We start from the raw sequence: 16,426 nt of genomic DNA on the forward strand, positions 1-16,426 counted from the left end.
GGCGCCCCCTGCAGGCCACGACGAGAAAAAAGACCAGAGAGCCCCCATGTTCTATCCAACTGATTTTATTCAGTCACATTAAGGCTTAAACGGTTTCCTTTCGTAGAAAACACCACAATTCAATTTGTTTCTTACACAGTCGCAAACATAAAGTCAATTACAATGTTCCACAGCCTTCTAAACACCAGTGCCTGCACCAGATATTAGTTTGTAAAGGGAGACTTTCAGCCAGATTTCCTGGGTTGTAGAAATTACACTGAACGCTGGTTTAAAAATGCTAGAACATGTTTTACTTAAAACTAAATAAAGTTTTAACAATTTAAAAGCACTCATGATGCTTCTTGCATTTAAATAAATTTTAAATGTCAAACGTCGCATTTATCCAAGCTGTTAAAATGATCGTGCTTCTCCCTTTACTTCCCTTTGTGTCCCTCAAAGGAAACAATTTATATGTTAATGTCAATTACGATTTTAAGTTAATTAAAAAAATCTAAACACATCGTAACAACAGCAAAACAGCCGCTCCATCCCCAAAAAGATTTCCTAAAAACATTCAGCTAAAAAATGCACATCATCAGATTTTCCCCCTTTCGTCTCTTTGGTGCTTAACATTTCCGATTTTTACGCGACCAACGTTTACATCTCGCTGATGAGATTACTTTGACTTTGAGCCGTGAAAATATTTCAAAGACAAAAAAGGCACTTGTCAACACAGCCTGTCTTCGCTGCTCCAATAATTTCAGTTCATGGTTGGGAACGACGACGTTCTTCCAGCTATGACCAGCAGAGGTTCAGTTCTTCTAAGTGTAGAAATAAATTAAATCTCAATATCATTCATCTAAAAAAAACACGCTTGTTACCTGTGCACAGTCTAGTCCATGTCCTAGTACACTATGTCTATGCGCACAGAGAAGCTGTTGGCACAGTGGATGCTGGGACTCAGATGAAGGCCCAGAGCTGGAATCTGTCCGAGGGGTCGCAGGTGACCAGGGTGGGATGCTCACGGCGGGCGCTCAGACACATGTTCAGCGCTGGGATGAAGAATAACTGGTTCTACATCAAGAGAAGACAGAGATGTTAGTTTCCCGAACCGGGCGGCTGTAATCGAAAATTGTGATGCAAGAGACCAAACTCGCCTCTTTCAGCTGCCATTTCTGATTGGCTCCCACAAAGGTGTCCCTGCCTTTGTACTGGCATTCCTCCAGCTTCACGTCCCCCTCGGCCCCTTGCAAACACAGCTCCTTCTGTATGTTGTGTCTTATCTCGTGATGTGTTGAGAACTCAAAGTACTACAGCGCGCACACACACACACACACACACACACACACACACACACACACACACACACACACACACACACACACACACACACACACACACACACACACACACACACACACACACACACACACACACACACACACACACACACACACACACACACACACACACAGGGATTAGACTCTGGTTTTCATCAATCAGTGATAGATAGTACATTTTCCTAACAGACCTGGTTTCCTCCCAGTCCATGACATGGGTACATGATCAGCTGTTTCCCACCCTCGTTGTTCTCCCCAGCATCCAGACAGGAGTCTCTGCCCACATTTTTTACCTACCAAAACAGAGGAGGAGAGGGAAAAGCTGTGAGCGGAAACCAAACGGAATACTGACATCCAGCGCCAGCTGTTCAAACAGCTCCAGTCGGTGGAGCGCTTCCAGCGGTGTCAAACTGGAACGGCTCGCGCTCCTCTGGAGGTCCTGTGTGCAGCGGCCAGACAGGGCTGAGGTTTGGAGTGGGCGCGACGGTGGGGCAGCGGGCTGAGTGATCTTACCGAGCCAAAGCGGAGAGGGCTGAGGTCAGGCATGAAGACTTCTGGATAAATGTTCTTCAAATACCAGGAGAAGTCCTTGCACTGCAGCTGCGCACGGAGATTCAGGCGCTTGGAGATGTCTCCGAAGGCCCCCTGTTCAAACAACGGCAGGCAGAGGAAGGCAGATCCTTCAGTTTCCCCACTAAAACCATGACTCCTGTTCGCATGTTAACACTCAGGATTCTCTTGGATGCTCTTATTGAGATATTCAAAGCCTCAAGCTGACTGATGAACCTATGAACCTACATTGCGATACACAGAGTCATAGTTGGATCTGTCAAACTCCAGAAACAGAACCAGGTGACCGCATATACACCATCATCACTTCACTTTCCTACAGTGAGCATGTCCATGGCGCTAATGGCTCCTTTGTCAAACTAATTACCTACCGGTGGGAATCTAATCAATGTCCATGTTAAAGTGAAGTGTAACAGCACCTTTAAAAGGGATTGCAGGCAAATGGTGCTTTAGAATAATGAGAGCACCTACTATAACAATGGCTACTAGTGATGACTGTGTCTGAAGCCAGCGGGGGTGGGAGGTCTGGTTGGTCCTGTGAGGTCCAGCCCTGAGGGGACCGGTTTTATAGCACCTATGAGACCACATGTTGGGAAAGTCTGTCATTTACCAGAGCAGACTTCCTTCAGGCCCCTTTTCTTTGCTCTAAGTGCTCATAAAAACCACTTGCATGTCCACCAGAGCTACAAGTCAAAGGAACACGCGACAAAGGAATGCTCTGCTGCCCCACAGTCTTTGGGCCGCGCTTACATCTCTCGCAATCTGTCCGGCTTGCTGGTTCCGACGGTAGAAGATCTCCTTGTACTCGTCCATCCACACCTCAGCCAGTCGCACCTGGTTGCGAGCGATGACCTGCGTCCCCTTGGGGAAGGTGTGGGGGCTTTTGGTGCGGAAGACGTGCCCCACGATGGAGCAGGGGATGATTTCCAGTTGTCCTCCACACTGCCACACCTGCGGGTTCATTAAACAGGGACACGATGAGCGGATGCATAATGGAGGAGACTTAGTCACAGATACTCGCAGGCACTAATCAGAGCAGAGACTGGATAATTAAAGAATGCCGCACAGCCAGAATTACAGCTCACTGACGTCTCACCCTAAATGACATTTCAATATTCTCGCCACCCCAGATTTCCATTTGCTCATCGTAGCTTCCAATACGGTAGAAATATTCTTTTGAGATGGAGAAGAGGCCTCCAGCAAACGTGGGCGTCCTGCAAAGACGTAGATGTTCTCAACAAGACGCTTGATTTCAAGTAAAGGCAACTTTTTACAGTGTCATTACTTGATGGGGTAGGTCTCGTCCTTCCTCCTTTGCTTCTCGTGTTCTGGGAGACCTTCCCAGCCAAAAGCGAGGCTCCAGTCAAAGTTGCCCCGGTTGTGGTTCTGGCCATACGGGGATGGTTTCATGAACTCGAAAGTGTTGAGATCAATAGAGGAGATGTCAGGGCTGACTACTGCCGTGTAGTTTTCTGCTATCCTGGCTAGCAGAGGCTCCAGCCATCCATTAAAACACTCACCTGGTGAAAACACACACAATACACACGTATTGCATCACCACAACCACACGACTCCGTTTACAATACAAACACGTGAACAACTAGGCTCTTAAGAGGAGCCAATGCTGTTGTTGACCTGCTGGGTGTGTTGGGGCAGGTGCGGTTAATGCGTAAATAGTTTTGCGCTGGCGTGACTAATCCGAGCGGGGCTGACTCACAGTGAGCATCCAGGAAGGTGAGCGTGTCACCCGTGGCCACGGAGGCGCCCAGCAGCCGCGCCGTGATCAGGCCTTTACGCTCGCGCTGGCGGACCACGCGCACGATTTTCAGCGGCTTCAAATATTCATCCAGCTCATCCTTCAGCACATCTGCAAACGTGTGACATGTTCAAAGTTACAGATGTCGACAGACTGTTTTAGGTTAATAGCATTCTACCATAGATCCCATTTAAAGCATTCTAAATCAGCTAAGCACAACTCAAGCTAATTCCGCTAGGAGGAACTAGCATCCTGTTCTAACCCACTTCCTGTTGTAAGGGAACCTGCTAGACCCACATTTCCAGCGCGCAGTCGGGGACAAAGAGAGCAGTGTGGCGGCTTTTACCGTCCACGCTGGCGTCGTCCACCAGGATGATCTCCTTGAGGAGAATGGCGGGGGACGTGTGGAGGACACTGTACACCGTCCTTAGCAGGGTGCTCCAGGCCTCGTTGTGGAACACCACGATCACGCTGGTGGTCGGCAGAGGGGGGCACCGCTTGAAGGTCCGCTCGATGCATCTGCGCAGAAGGAGGCGAGCACAAAGATTTGACTGTCCGGAACAGTTCCTGAGTGGCACAATAGTCTGGTTATTACATCTGCAGGCTCTCCCCTGTGGGGTGTCCATTTCAGCTCCGACACTGCATGTGTGGCAGCCTCTGGGAGACCGGCCATATCAGACGCGGAAAAACCCCGACCGGGCCTGAAATGACGGCCAGCGCGCACTCATGCTTTATGTCAGCGTCTGGGCCGGCGTGCGCGTGGATTAACATACGCGCGGATGTACCGTAATTAGCCAAACATAACTGTGCGCCTTCCTGGACTGGGCAAACGTGCTGAAACAAAGTCCCAGTCGGAACAATCATCTCTGTGGTTTCTGCCCAAGAGTTCTCCCAGTTGCGAAAAATCGTATGATGGGTTTGTTTGGGTTCAGTCGGCGCTGCATTGCCCCATCTACATTACACTAATCTCTCTGGGTGTTTTTCAGTGGATGAATTAAAAGTATATTCTAGGCCAATACAGGAATGCATAAAGCAGCTGAGAAATTTAAATCCACTGGTGCAAAGCGAGCACTCATGAGCATCCTGTTCTGTCTTTAATCATATATTTGATAAACACAAGTGTTGACATACTCTGGAGGTCTTGTGTCTGCTCCCAGGTCCCGGCTTAAGGAGATGCGGTCGCTGGCGTACAGGTTGAAACAGTGCTTCTCTTCCCCCCTCTCCTTCTCTTTCTGCTCGTCGGGGCTCAGCGAGTCCGTGACGAAGGGCTTCCCGGCGGCCCCCGGGGCCCGAGGGTCCTGGGGCGGCCGCTCCAGCGCCGGCCTGAGCTCGGCTGCGGTGTAGTGGCCCGGCAGACAGGCCCTGGCGCCGTCGCCGTGGTCCGGCTGGCGCACCGGGGGTCTGATCTGCATCTTTGGCGGTCCGTCCCTGAAGTCGAGCACGTTACCCTGGTTGACGGACATCTTCTTCAGCAGCGGGTCCTCCTGTTGGCCCTGGCTCCCCACTTCCCATTGGATGAGGAACACAAAGGTGACAAACACAATGCCCACTATCACCACTTTGAGGGGGTGCAGGCGCCTCCTGAGGACCCTGCGGAGGGTTGTCATTCTTATTGTATAGAGAGCAGGCTGGCGTTGGATTAAGACACAGCTGCAATAAATACATAGAGTCAAATATTTATTGATCAGAATCAGTGCATTAATCAAATTCAGGTCATTATGTTTTTGTAATTATTTTTTCATGGTGAATTGTAATGAAAGTGAAAGAAAGCTTTTCTTTTTCACTGTAGGTAAAACCATACATTCAAAAATGATCAACCATGATGTGCTCTGAATTCCTTCATACGAATCACGTAGCTTACCACGTACCATGAGTCGTTGAACTACACGTTAACGTTGGAGAAACCGGCAGTCGGCATCCTGCTTCGTCAGAAAACGCTCCATCGGTTGCTTGAAGTCCAGATTACGAACAACGTTTCGCGGAGACAAGAAAGGATTTGCTCGCAAAACTTCCGTCTCGTTGGATCCAGGTGCGCACCTCTCAGGTAGAGGGCGGGGACGTGCCAGCGCGCATGCGCCGTGAGGACTGATGCGTGTCAAAATCCATAACTGGAACATAGATGAGATAAAGACTAGTAGCAAACCCACCGAACACGTTGGGTGATGTCCTGTGACAACATACTCTATTGTAACCGCAGAAGGAAGTGTACGTGCCGACAAACAAAATAAAAGGGTCACATTCTTCTCGGGAACGCTACAAACTGTTCTTCAGCAACTTCCTAGGATTCAATGACGGCGTCATTAATGGGATTTGTTCAGTGGGACAGTTGCTGGGTGACAAACAGCAGAGGAACGCGGTGGACCCCCACGCAGCCCACCGCATCCACTCAGGCGCCGACCAAACATCCAGCCTCGGACATTAAAGCTTTACATTTACGGACGTGAACTCTTGGAGCTGAACGCACGTGCGTGTAAAAGTTCGGCTCCGGTCGTGATTGGTCACATCTGAGCTTTCGTTTGTCATAAAAGTGACGTGAAAAGCGGACACTCACCGCCGGAACCCGAGGTCTCTCCGATCCGTTATCTTCCCATATTTCCTGACGCGCATGGTTCCGATGAAGTCCTGGATGCTTGGAGGCGTGAAGGCGCTGTGTCCAGCCGCAGGCAGCCCCCTTTGAAACCTATCTGCCTCTGACTGGCAGCGGCTCCATCTGATCCCCGGGACTTCCTACTGGCGGCGAGCATCCTTTTAATGTGGCCATTACATGTCGCGTCTCTGCCTGTGCGCCAGATTCTATAGGCTTATGATTTGTATTATAAATCTGATTTTTTTAGACCTTAGTATGAAAAAATAAATCTCTAACAGACACACACGGACTTTAGGTTTCAGTAATAGAACAAACTTTATTTTATACACATATTCATAAATTGTGTCCTCCTGCATATTTTCTGTTACAAAATCAGTTTTTGTTTTTTAGTTTTAGCCTTTAGTTGTTTCATAAACAGAAATTAAAATCACGATTTTTGTTCTTCTCCAGTACCTAAATATTAACTTTGTATTTGAACAAACATCCAGAAAGCAAAACTGCACATTCCACATTCTCCATACCAACAGTGAAGCCAAACAGCCAAACAAGTTGTTTTATTTCAGAAAATGTGGCTGCCTCCTTCACATGCATTCTTCGCCCCCCCCCATCTACCACTAGGCTCTCAGAGCAGCGCGGGCTTTGTCCAGGATGTCCTTTCTCACTCTGGGATAATCTGGATGAGCAGCAAGAACCTGTGGGCAGATGGAAAAATGATTCAAGCGGGTAAACATTTCCAAAGCATGGTTCATGGTAAACATCCTGGTGCCTCACCTTATGACACACGTCAATGGCGTCAACATGTCTCTTTGCTTTCAAGTAGTTGAATGCAAGCTTGTACCCTGAAATAGAATCACACATTGCATGGTAGAAATCTAATACTCTGAAACCTCATACTTTGACTTTGTTTGACATACCAATAGTTGGATTAGTCCGATTTCCATATTTCCAAGCCAGTTCATAGTTGAGTGCTGCATCACGGAAAGCCTGCTCTTTTTCCATTATGTAGCCCATATATTCATAAGCTTTACAGCATGACTGTGGAAATAAAGCAGTAACCATCGGATCATTTTGAACACAAGTCATGCTTTAATTAAAAAAAACTATGGAGAAATAAACTCATGAATTCAAATCTAATAATGGAAGCAACAACAAAACTTTCAGTACTGACCTTGTTATGGTTGAGGCATCTCTTCAAGAGGTCTCCAGCCATGTCAAACTTCCCCAAGTTGATGTAGGAGTCTGCCAGGAGCAGCCAGCTCTTCTCAAACTCATCGGCGTCGACAATGCTCCAGTTCATCTTAGCGATGCGTTTGAGTTGGGTCCTAGCTCGGGCAGTTTGCTTCAGCATCATGTAAGCTGTTGCCATGGCCAACAGAGCGGGGATGTGGTCTTTCTGAATGCAACCAATGAATTCTGGTTAAACAGGCTGTTTGATCAAATTAATCTGCAGCTCCTGGTGAGGGCATATTTACACTCATGCACAGCATCTGGAGTTTACCTACCTCATTGTTCGCAATCTCTGTGAACACACCGAGGGCTTTTTCTATATTGGCCTTCTGTTTAGTTGCTAGAAAGCAGTAGTTCTCCAGGATGCGAAGCTGGGTGTGTCCCCCTGGCGTCTGAGGCTTCAACTCCTTCAGCAGCTTCTCAGCTGTTCTCACAGCGAGCTGCTCCGACTCCTGCTTCTCTGTGGAGTTCCTGATGACAGACATTAGCCAGAGGTCTGCGTGTTAAAAATAATAATAGAAATATTCCAGAGAGGTTGGTTTTCCCTGTCTGTAGTTCTTCACTTACCCTATTTCTCCATCTAAATTCTCAAACACTTCTCCCCCCATTGTGTCATTGTCGGGGTTCAGGTAGATTTCAATCATGTTATACACAGCGTTTTGGCCCCAGTCGTTGTCTTTCCGTGCTTTGTTGAAGTGTCGCAGAGCCTCGTTGGGTGCACCCGTGTGCCTGAACAACAAACACACCTTTACGTCCATATTGTAACAAACAAAACTTGGCATAGTCACCAAGAAAAGCAAATGGTAAACTTACCAAAGATGAAGTCCTTTGCAGTAGTTAAAGCCGGGGTCAAGCTTAGTCCTGGAAGAATGTTTTTCTGCCATTTCAAGGAATCTGGGGACTTCTTCCAACTTTCCAGCTCTCCTCAACAAGTCAATAAGACGTGACAGAGTTGGGTAGTTGTCTGAAATGACAGGTAAAACTTAATATGCTTCTATGTTTACATTTCAAATTATTTTACAAAAGACAAATGTTTTACCTGGTTTGCGCTCCAAAAGCTGCTGAAAGTGGAAAACTGCCTGTTTATAGTCCTGCTTCCTAAACATAATATCCGCCATCATCTGAGGACAAACACATAACGTAAAATATGTTTGTATATGCTTCCTCTATTTCAAAAGGGGTACGAACAAACAGAACAAACCAGAGTTGCGTCTTCATTAAATTCATCAGTCTTCAAAATGACGCTGCATTGCTCCTGGCAGGCGTCCACCTCATCCAGAGTGAGGTACAACCGTGCCAGCTCCAGCATCACCTACAGACAAACCACAAAATAACAGTCATAGTATGCAATAACGATTAATGCAGGTTACATCTGCTCTTAAATCAAACTAGGGACATGTAAGATTTTTTTCATCACATGGATGCAACACTTAAAAAGAAGCCACAGCTTGTCAACCGCAGCTGCGGAGAGTACACAGGACGTTTTTGATTCAGCAACACTGACCTTGCGATCGGACTCACAATACACAAGAGCTTCTTTGTAGAATTTGACTGCTCGCTCATAGACCCTCTGACTTGTGTAGTGTCTAGCGATCTCAGAGCAGATCTCGGCTGCAAGCTGCTTCTGCATGGGGAAGGCGTCGGGCTGCTCTAACTGCACCCGCTTCAGCACCTTGGCCTGCACATCCCGGGCCTGCAAAACAACAACCACGGTTGAGTTTTATCAAGGAAATGATCGCTAAGATACTGAATTGAATTTTACTTTACTTTATGAGACTGTGCCATTTCTTTCTTTTCTAACTTACTTTTTGCAGGGAAATTGAAGCTTCGTTATTTTTATCAACCTTGTTTTGGACTTTTGCCAGAAGGACTAGATAACGACAATCATCCGAGAGTGCCTGAAGTTCATTCACTGGGTACAGTCAAAGAAAAACATTATTTTTGTGCATAAACAGTGTCCATGACCACTTATTATTCCAGTGTGTTGCAGAATAGTTTGTATGGAAATACTACGTTAAGTACCTGGCTCGTGGGCCAGAGCTTCATGCAGGATTCTTTCAGAGCGCTCATACTGCTTCATCTTCATCAGCAGCTCAGCCAGGTCATAGCGCAGAAAGCTCTGTTGCTCAGTTTTCAAAGCAGCCTCATAGTAATTGATTGCCTGCACAACAGCCGTCTCGCATCAACACTGGATTATCCGTGCAAGTTTCGTTTACCTTGAAACGAGTGTGCACTACAAACCTTGACGTAGTTGTGAGTCTTCACCAGTGCTTTCCCGATCTTGCTGGCTAAAGCACCATCTTTGGGGTTTTTCTTCAGAGCATGCTCATAAACTTCAATGGCTTTCTCTGGCTGAGGATAAACAAGTTTGACGGTAAGCGCGACCACAATTTATTCTGTAACTCACACTGTTGTAAATATTATTCAGGCAGATGGATACCTTTAATTATTCACAGAACAATGTGAACACAAAGTAAACATATTAAAGAGTGTATATTGCATAAAATTAAGAGCTAGTTGATACAATAACAGACTGCTAGGTTGGAAAAACTACTTCAGTTCTCAACGATATCTTACTTTCAACTAGTGAATATATACAATATTAACACGTGTGACCTTAAGAGGCTCATTCATCTTCATCATTTACATAATTTATAAATGTGTCCTTATATATGTTTTCCTTTATTGCTGGATGATGTATGTGCTTATTTATCAACTACCTATAGGTAAAACGTCCCATAACTATTAACTGTTCTTCACATATTAAGTATTCACAACATTCTACTTTAGTTGTCTGGTTAACTACCACTTACTTCTTGGATGTGCATGTAGGCATCACCAAGTAAGAGGTATGTCTGAGTGCTGGGCAGCTTTTCCACCATTTCTCTGGAGAAAAGACAGAGATGCAGCATATGATGTACATCATCATATAAACATACTGTATATTGTGCTGGTGTGAGGTTCAGTCATGCTTTACTACCTCCCAGCTGTCAAAAAGCAATAGTAGCCTCAGAGACCCAGAGAACACTGAAATCCTCTTTACACATATGGTTTCAATTAAAATTTGATTAAATTTGAGCTTTTTAAAGTCCCTCCACAGACTTGTCTGGATGAGATGATGAAGGACTGAATATCCTAGAGTACTGAATCAACTGCTATCTTATTTAAACACTACAAAATTGACGTGTGCTGTTTTTGTTCCTCTGGTGCCAAATTGACTCACCTGTAGCAACTGGCATACAGTCGCTTCTCTTTTCTGTGGTTCAAATATATGTCTGCCATTTTTTCCTTGGCCTGGATGTAGTAGGGCTGCTCAGCTGTGATGTTTCTGAGCATGCTAAGTGCCAGCTCAGTGTCGCCACGGAGCAGGGCCAGGTCCGCATTAGCAATAGTGACACGTAGCTCCTCAGGACTGCCCGAGAACTCAATGATGGCGTCCTGCATCACCTTTGCTGCTTCATGCTAAAATGATAAATCCATTCACTAGTACATGCTTTTCTGTAAAGAAGCCAATATAATAGGTTTCTGTACCTACTGTCTAAAGTTAAGACCTATCTACCTGTTCTCCATTGAGCCACAGAGCTTCGGCTAACTCCAGAAAAACAGACACGCAGTCAGCAGGGCTTAGCTCAACCTTTTTGCTCTTGGACTTGGATGAAGGTGCACCTCTACGGACACCAGGAAGACTCATGGCCATCTGCAGTGTCTGAATGGCTTCTGCAAGCTGACCCATCTTCTTCTTTGCCTGAGCACTGATTAGATGGTACAGTGGATGTTCTCGAATCTACAATGTCAAAGAAGACATGATCACTTTAGACATGCAGTCGTCGTGGTCTGGTAATAAAGTTATAACTCCATCAAACAAAACTCAAACCCAGATTTACTGTCACTTTAATCCACTTTACTGGGAGGGCGTCAGAGCTCTCATGTAGTTTACCAAAGAGCCTAAACACATGCTTTCTTTTGAAGTTAGTAGGTCATAATACTGTTCTTTGATTTTCGATTTTACCTCAAAGTTATGGCTGAGGCAGAGTTCAAGAGCCTGGGAACACAACATGAAGTTGCCCTGCAGCAGATGGATCTGTGCCATTAGCAGATGTGCATCCGCATGGGAAGGACACTGTTCCAAGCAGTGATGCAAACCACTCTGAGCCGCGTCAATATCGCCTGAATTAACACAAAAGCATTACAGTTTTGATTAGAAGCATCAAGGAATCAAACTAAGAAAAAGATATGACATGTTCTTACCAGACTGATACCTGACTTTGGCTAGTAGGAAAACCCCTTGCAGAAGACCTGGCACAATTTTGACTACAGTATCCAACAATGTGGAACAGTGTTGGAGCAGAGGAGGGGGCAGTTGCCCCTGGGCTGGAGGCTATAACACAAACAAGATTATTTATATTAAAGATTCTCAATAGTAGGACAATATGTACCAGACTCAGGCACTGACTACATTTACAGCACATTTAGTACCAACAAAGTACAAACCCACTGTCATTGTTGAATGTTTTAGTTGTACCTTAGTAGGACACAGTGCAAGATATTCTTTAACAATCTCCAACAGGAAATCAGGGTTGAGTTTTTCAAAATACTCCACTCCCAAAGGCAGACCCTGCAGCGTGGAGAAGTGTGTGTCCACTGTGTCGTTAAGCAGTTTAGTCACATCTTCCAGTGGCCGTCGCTTCTTCGCTGCCAGAACGGCACGGAGGTACAGTAGTTCCTAACAGGAGGGAAAATGATGTAAAATAAGATAAACATGTCAAATAGAAAACAAAAGGGGCAGAGCAGTGAATGCTGAGAGGAAACCTCTGTACTACAAACATCAATTGCATGAGTGTAAAATGTCTCCTAGAAAGAAAAAACTACAGGAGCAGCTGCTGCCTATCATGCCAGATGCTCCTGCTAATGTTTGACAGTCTCTTACGTATAATAAATTATTCTAAGCCATGACATGTGTCTTATCATAGTGAAACCACATTTCTTGTTGTCATCTGGCAGCATTTATTCAACAGACAGTACCCCTGATTTTCCAATAGTTTGCTGAATCTCTGTTAGGAATTCTAACTGTTGTTCTGCGTCCTCTAGGTGGCCCTCTATCAGCTGGCAACGAATTAGCCCTGAAAAAAAAAAGAAAAAAATGGATCTTCAGAGAAAGAAAACATGTGCATGGACCACAAGCACAGACAACAGATTAATCACTGTAACATGTTACCAGTCAAAGCAGAAACACTGGTCTCATCCAAAGTCATGGCGGTCTTGTACCACTTCATAGCCTCCTTGATTCGGCCCTGAAGCACCATCTGGTAGCCCAGCTCTGTGGCTAAGTCTGAGTTGTGCGATGCCATAGAAAATGCTCTCTCCACCATCCTGAATGTCTGCTCAATCACTTTTTCATTGCGTCCACACTTTCAACAAACAAAAACAACAGGAGTTAGTTGTAAATGACAAAACTAAAGGGGGCCCACCACCGAAACAGGATCGCGTAACGACAACTGGGACTCTTACAAGGCGAGTGAAAGCTAGAGACATCCTGTAGAACAGCTCAGGGTTGTTGGGTTCCATAATATCCAAACTCCGCATGAGGTTTGAAAGCTGCTTCACTGACTGAAAACAGACAGGAAAATGGCAAAATTACTTCTGATTTGCATCCCTAGTGCAATACATGTGAAAATGTGTTGACTGTACCTCAGTCGTATCTCCATCTCTGCATAAGGAATACAGCGCTAACATCCGTATTGCCTCCGGGTTATTTATGTCCCTCTGTAATAGCCTGAAACATAACACACAGTACTGTGAATGAAGTCTATCTCTTCACTTCATAAACCTGAGCTTAAATTTCTTTGATTGATAGTAACAGAATATCTAGTACTGCTACTGCACTGTGTTGGGTTCCCACCTAAATAACATTAAACTAAAAGGAACTGCGATGGCCTTCTAAGGATGTAAAGTATGCTACATCCTGACTGCACCCTGTCGACTTCACAACCTATTAGCAAAAGAACCACAGCTGCTATAAACTCAAGTTCGATTTCTGGACGTTGTTTTAAAAGAATCCAGAGAGGTAAGTGGCTTCGGGCGTCGCTGTAGTATTTAGTTCCATTAGGATGAATGTTGAGTCATTTGTAAAGTTATTTTATTAGTGATAATCTACCTGTGTGCTGCATCCATGGTTTGCTCCCAGTCCTGAAGGCTGAGCAACAGTTTCATCTTCTTAATGAGCGCTGGCAGGAACACAGGGGAACTAACGATGACCTGGTTTACCATCTCCAGTGCACCAGAGTAATTTTGGCGATATTCATAATATTGTGCCTTGGGCAGACCAAAAAATAATTTGTTATCATGAATATGAGTAAAACATCTAAATACTTGATGGAAATAAAAGTATAAACAACAACAATGTAAACAGGTTTTTTAAGGTTATGGTGCAATAATCTAGAACCATACCCTCTTACTCTCTACTTGTGCTTCCCTCCACTCTCAAGGTATACAAAATACAATAATGAAGATTTAGCTATGACCTAAAAGGCCTATAATATTTGAATTTGTATTTGCAGACTCACCTTTCCCATCAGTGCAAAAGCATCTGCTCCCTCTTTCAGTCCCTCATCAAAGTATTTCCCAGCCTTTCTAGCGTAAGCATCTTTGCCAGATGTCACATCTATCCAGGCTTTTAGAATGATACCCTGAACGACAAATCAATTAACACAGCCTCCATTGTTTAAATAAGTGGCATATGAATCTAAAATTAACAACACACACAACATGAATGCAACTCTCACCTCTTTGGAACCGTTGGACAGTTTGATCATTCTCTCTGTGTATTCTCTAGCTTTGTCATTTCGCCCTATTAGCCAGAGGAACATACCAGCGTGGTACAGACTCTTAGGAGACGCAGTTTTGCGATCCTCTTTGACTTTAGCATCAAGTTCTTGAATCACTTCTCTGTCTGCGGACACAAAAACCTTTCAAAACAATTGAACAAGTCTCTAATCAAACATCTGTAAATGATATGTGGTCATTACCTGGGTTCGTCTGTTTTTTCTCAGCATAAACCAGGGCCATCAACGTGCATAGAGATACATCTCGATTGTCTCTTATTGCATCCAGCTCCACTGACGCTTCTTGAATCTGATCTGTTGTGAAACAGTCGCACAAGTGCAAACATGAGACACTAGTTGGCCCAGGAAAGACAAGCAGTGATGTCATTATTATGAATTTAACTATTTAATCTCACCTTGCATCAGGGTACCGTATGCATGGAAAAAGCTGTAGATAGGATCATTGCTGAATTTCCTTTGGGCATCTGCTGCGGCGTTTACAGCATGACTGTAATACTTTTCGTAGCAGTAGTACTTGATCAAAGCCTGTAGGAAACACAGGTCGCTTACGTTAGCTCATCCTCAGCTAGCTGATGACAGCTAACGAGGTGTTTTAGGAACAGACATCTCTCACTTAGTATTTTTCCCCACTGTGTATCAGAATCTTAAGCGGATAAACTGAGATGCATTAAATGCCGTTAACGTCTCTTGTTTTCACCCCTGCTGCCTCACTAGCTAACCATTAAAAATCGTTCGCTTACCAACGTCGTCTCTTCTTCCTCCATCTTGACTTAAACGGCACGAACTACAAAAGTTTCTTGTTTCAATGAGTGTGGGTGACTAAGTTTCAGCGTTTTTAGCCTTAGAGGACGAAACGACACGAGTCTTCTTTATGTCTTCGCCATCTTGCGCCAACTCTACTGGCGTTGCTTAGTAACTTAGCAACGAATTTGGTGAGGATTTCTCCCAATGTCATGCCTGACAGACACCGTTTGCCTCCCGGCTGCATTCTATTACTATCATTATATACCTTTATTTGCTTTATAAACTTTTACTACCTCTGTTTCTAAGATCCTAAACGTTTTACATATGCATTGTTTTGTATCTTATACAGGCATGGCGCTATGCCTGAAAGACAACACTCTGGGTATTAATGTCGTGAACTAAATGTTTGAATATTTATATTTTTACGTTGTGTCCTCTGGGTGGCGCAGTCACTCTTTTAAAAAGTGTGTCAATAATAAACAATAACAATTATTTTTATTTAATGAATTATTCTCAAATCATATACTCATGTATGTACTCATACAGCCTGATTTGTTTTTCATCCATAAACTACAAATTAAGAAATTTAAACGAGGAAATTGATAATTATTTATATATTTATTATTTATTTATTTTATTAGTTATTATTAAGTAAATTAATTGTGTGGACTGCTATTTTCCAGTTGAATTTCCCATTCTTACTTTTCAAGTATAATTTCATCAGCTTTATATCTTTAGATCGTTGTTAATGTAAAAAGATAAAAAGAAAAGTTTTCACAGTCTCAGATTAACACAGCTTTACATAGTTTGCCTTGTGCAGTGGAAATATATTCCCAGCCTGTGATAATTGCCAGCTCAGTGTTATGCAATGCCACACATTGACTGCTAAGTATGAACTCTTGATGTCTACGGTGTTAAGTCCATGGCAGGAGCAGCCAGAGTCCAACGTGGGTGCAACTGTTCCAGGAGAGACCTTTCCATGCCTTGTCAGATACTATTTAGTACAAACACTGGCACATAATCATTACTCTCTGCAGCACACATCAATGGAAGAGTAAATCAGGTTGGTATCGAGCTCTGAGCATGTGCAGCAATGGCAAATGTCTATGTGCTGTGTCACACAATTTCACTTGCAGTTTATCTGACCATATAATGTTATTTAATAATATTCAGCACATGAATAAACAAAGTTTAATCAAAAAATGTCCAAAACATTCATCAAGCCACATTATAATAGTGACAGTTCCAATCATGCTCACAGAGTAGACGTATGGGGCGTAATAAAAGTGTTGCATGTACTTAGCAAAGAGTCTCCAAACTGTACGTGTTGTTGCACTTACAAAGAATGCATCTAAAAACCTATTAGAGGAAATACTGTGGA

The 16,426-nt window shown here is 44.3% G+C and overlaps 2 protein-coding genes across 2 annotated transcripts; both read right to left on the bottom strand.

Annotated features, from left to right (window-relative positions):
- Nucleotides 1–49: 49 nt before the first annotated feature.
- Nucleotides 50–6,422, bottom strand: galnt3 (UDP-N-acetyl-alpha-D-galactosamine:polypeptide N-acetylgalactosaminyltransferase 3 (GalNAc-T3)). Its single transcript, XM_029135861.3, has 12 exons — nucleotides 6,197–6,422; nucleotides 5,514–5,753; nucleotides 4,777–5,295; nucleotides 3,992–4,164; nucleotides 3,607–3,756; nucleotides 3,175–3,409; nucleotides 2,986–3,103; nucleotides 2,640–2,840; nucleotides 1,833–1,964; nucleotides 1,511–1,612; nucleotides 1,137–1,289; nucleotides 50–1,053 (listed from the first exon to the last, which is right to left on the bottom strand). The coding sequence occupies exons 3-12, from the start codon at nucleotides 5,250–5,252 to the stop codon at nucleotides 940–942; spliced, it is 1,854 nt and encodes a 617-aa protein (XP_028991694.1). The 5' UTR covers nucleotides 5,253–5,295; nucleotides 5,514–5,753; nucleotides 6,197–6,422; the 3' UTR covers nucleotides 50–939.
- A 106-nt stretch (nucleotides 6,423–6,528) lies between these two features.
- Nucleotides 6,529–15,219, bottom strand: ttc21b (tetratricopeptide repeat domain 21B). Its single transcript, XM_029135857.3, has 29 exons — nucleotides 15,042–15,219; nucleotides 14,697–14,826; nucleotides 14,485–14,595; nucleotides 14,242–14,408; nucleotides 14,023–14,145; nucleotides 13,614–13,771; nucleotides 13,148–13,232; nucleotides 12,968–13,066; nucleotides 12,675–12,867; nucleotides 12,482–12,579; nucleotides 11,982–12,182; nucleotides 11,708–11,837; nucleotides 11,469–11,626; nucleotides 11,019–11,243; nucleotides 10,683–10,921; nucleotides 10,273–10,345; nucleotides 9,701–9,811; nucleotides 9,482–9,620; nucleotides 9,265–9,371; nucleotides 8,964–9,152; nucleotides 8,661–8,771; nucleotides 8,499–8,580; nucleotides 8,273–8,423; nucleotides 8,027–8,188; nucleotides 7,735–7,930; nucleotides 7,401–7,625; nucleotides 7,147–7,267; nucleotides 7,004–7,071; nucleotides 6,529–6,924 (listed from the first exon to the last, which is right to left on the bottom strand). Exons 1-29 carry the CDS (start codon nucleotides 15,063–15,065, stop codon nucleotides 6,847–6,849), a joined length of 3,954 nt encoding a protein of 1,317 aa, XP_028991690.1. The 5' UTR covers nucleotides 15,066–15,219; the 3' UTR covers nucleotides 6,529–6,846.
- Between the last annotated feature and the right edge of the window lie 1,207 nt (nucleotides 15,220–16,426).

Source organism: Betta splendens, chromosome 21, assembly GCF_900634795.4.
Source record: "Betta splendens chromosome 21, fBetSpl5.4, whole genome shotgun sequence".
In the NCBI taxonomy this organism is placed as follows: Eukaryota; Metazoa; Chordata; class Actinopteri; order Anabantiformes; family Osphronemidae; genus Betta; species Betta splendens.

What these genes read in the sequence shown, in the direction of transcription:
- ttc21b (XM_029135857.3), bottom strand. Translation starts at nt 15,065, where the DNA reads ATGGAGGAAGAAGAGACGACGTTG. An exon ending in CTTTTGCACTGATGGGAAAG is followed by an intron (nt 13,772 to 14,022) that starts GTGAGTCTGCAA and finishes GGTCTGCCCAAG; the next exon opens with GCACAATATTATGAATATCG. An exon ending in ACCATGGATGCAGCACACAG is followed by an intron (nt 13,233 to 13,613) that starts GTAGATTATCAC and finishes GTTATGTTTCAG; the next exon opens with GCTATTACAGAGGGACATAA.
- galnt3 (XM_029135861.3), bottom strand. Translation starts at nt 5,252, where the DNA reads ATGACAACCCTCCGCAGGGTCCTCAGGAGGCGCCTGCACCCCCTCAAA. An exon ending in GACGAGACCTACCCCATCAA is followed by an intron (nt 3,104 to 3,174) that starts GTAATGACACTG and finishes ACGTCTTTGCAG; the next exon opens with GACGCCCACGTTTGCTGGAG. An exon ending in ATGGACTGGGAGGAAACCAG is followed by an intron (nt 1,290 to 1,510) that starts GTCTGTTAGGAA and finishes TGCGCGCTGTAG; the next exon opens with TACTTTGAGTTCTCAACACA.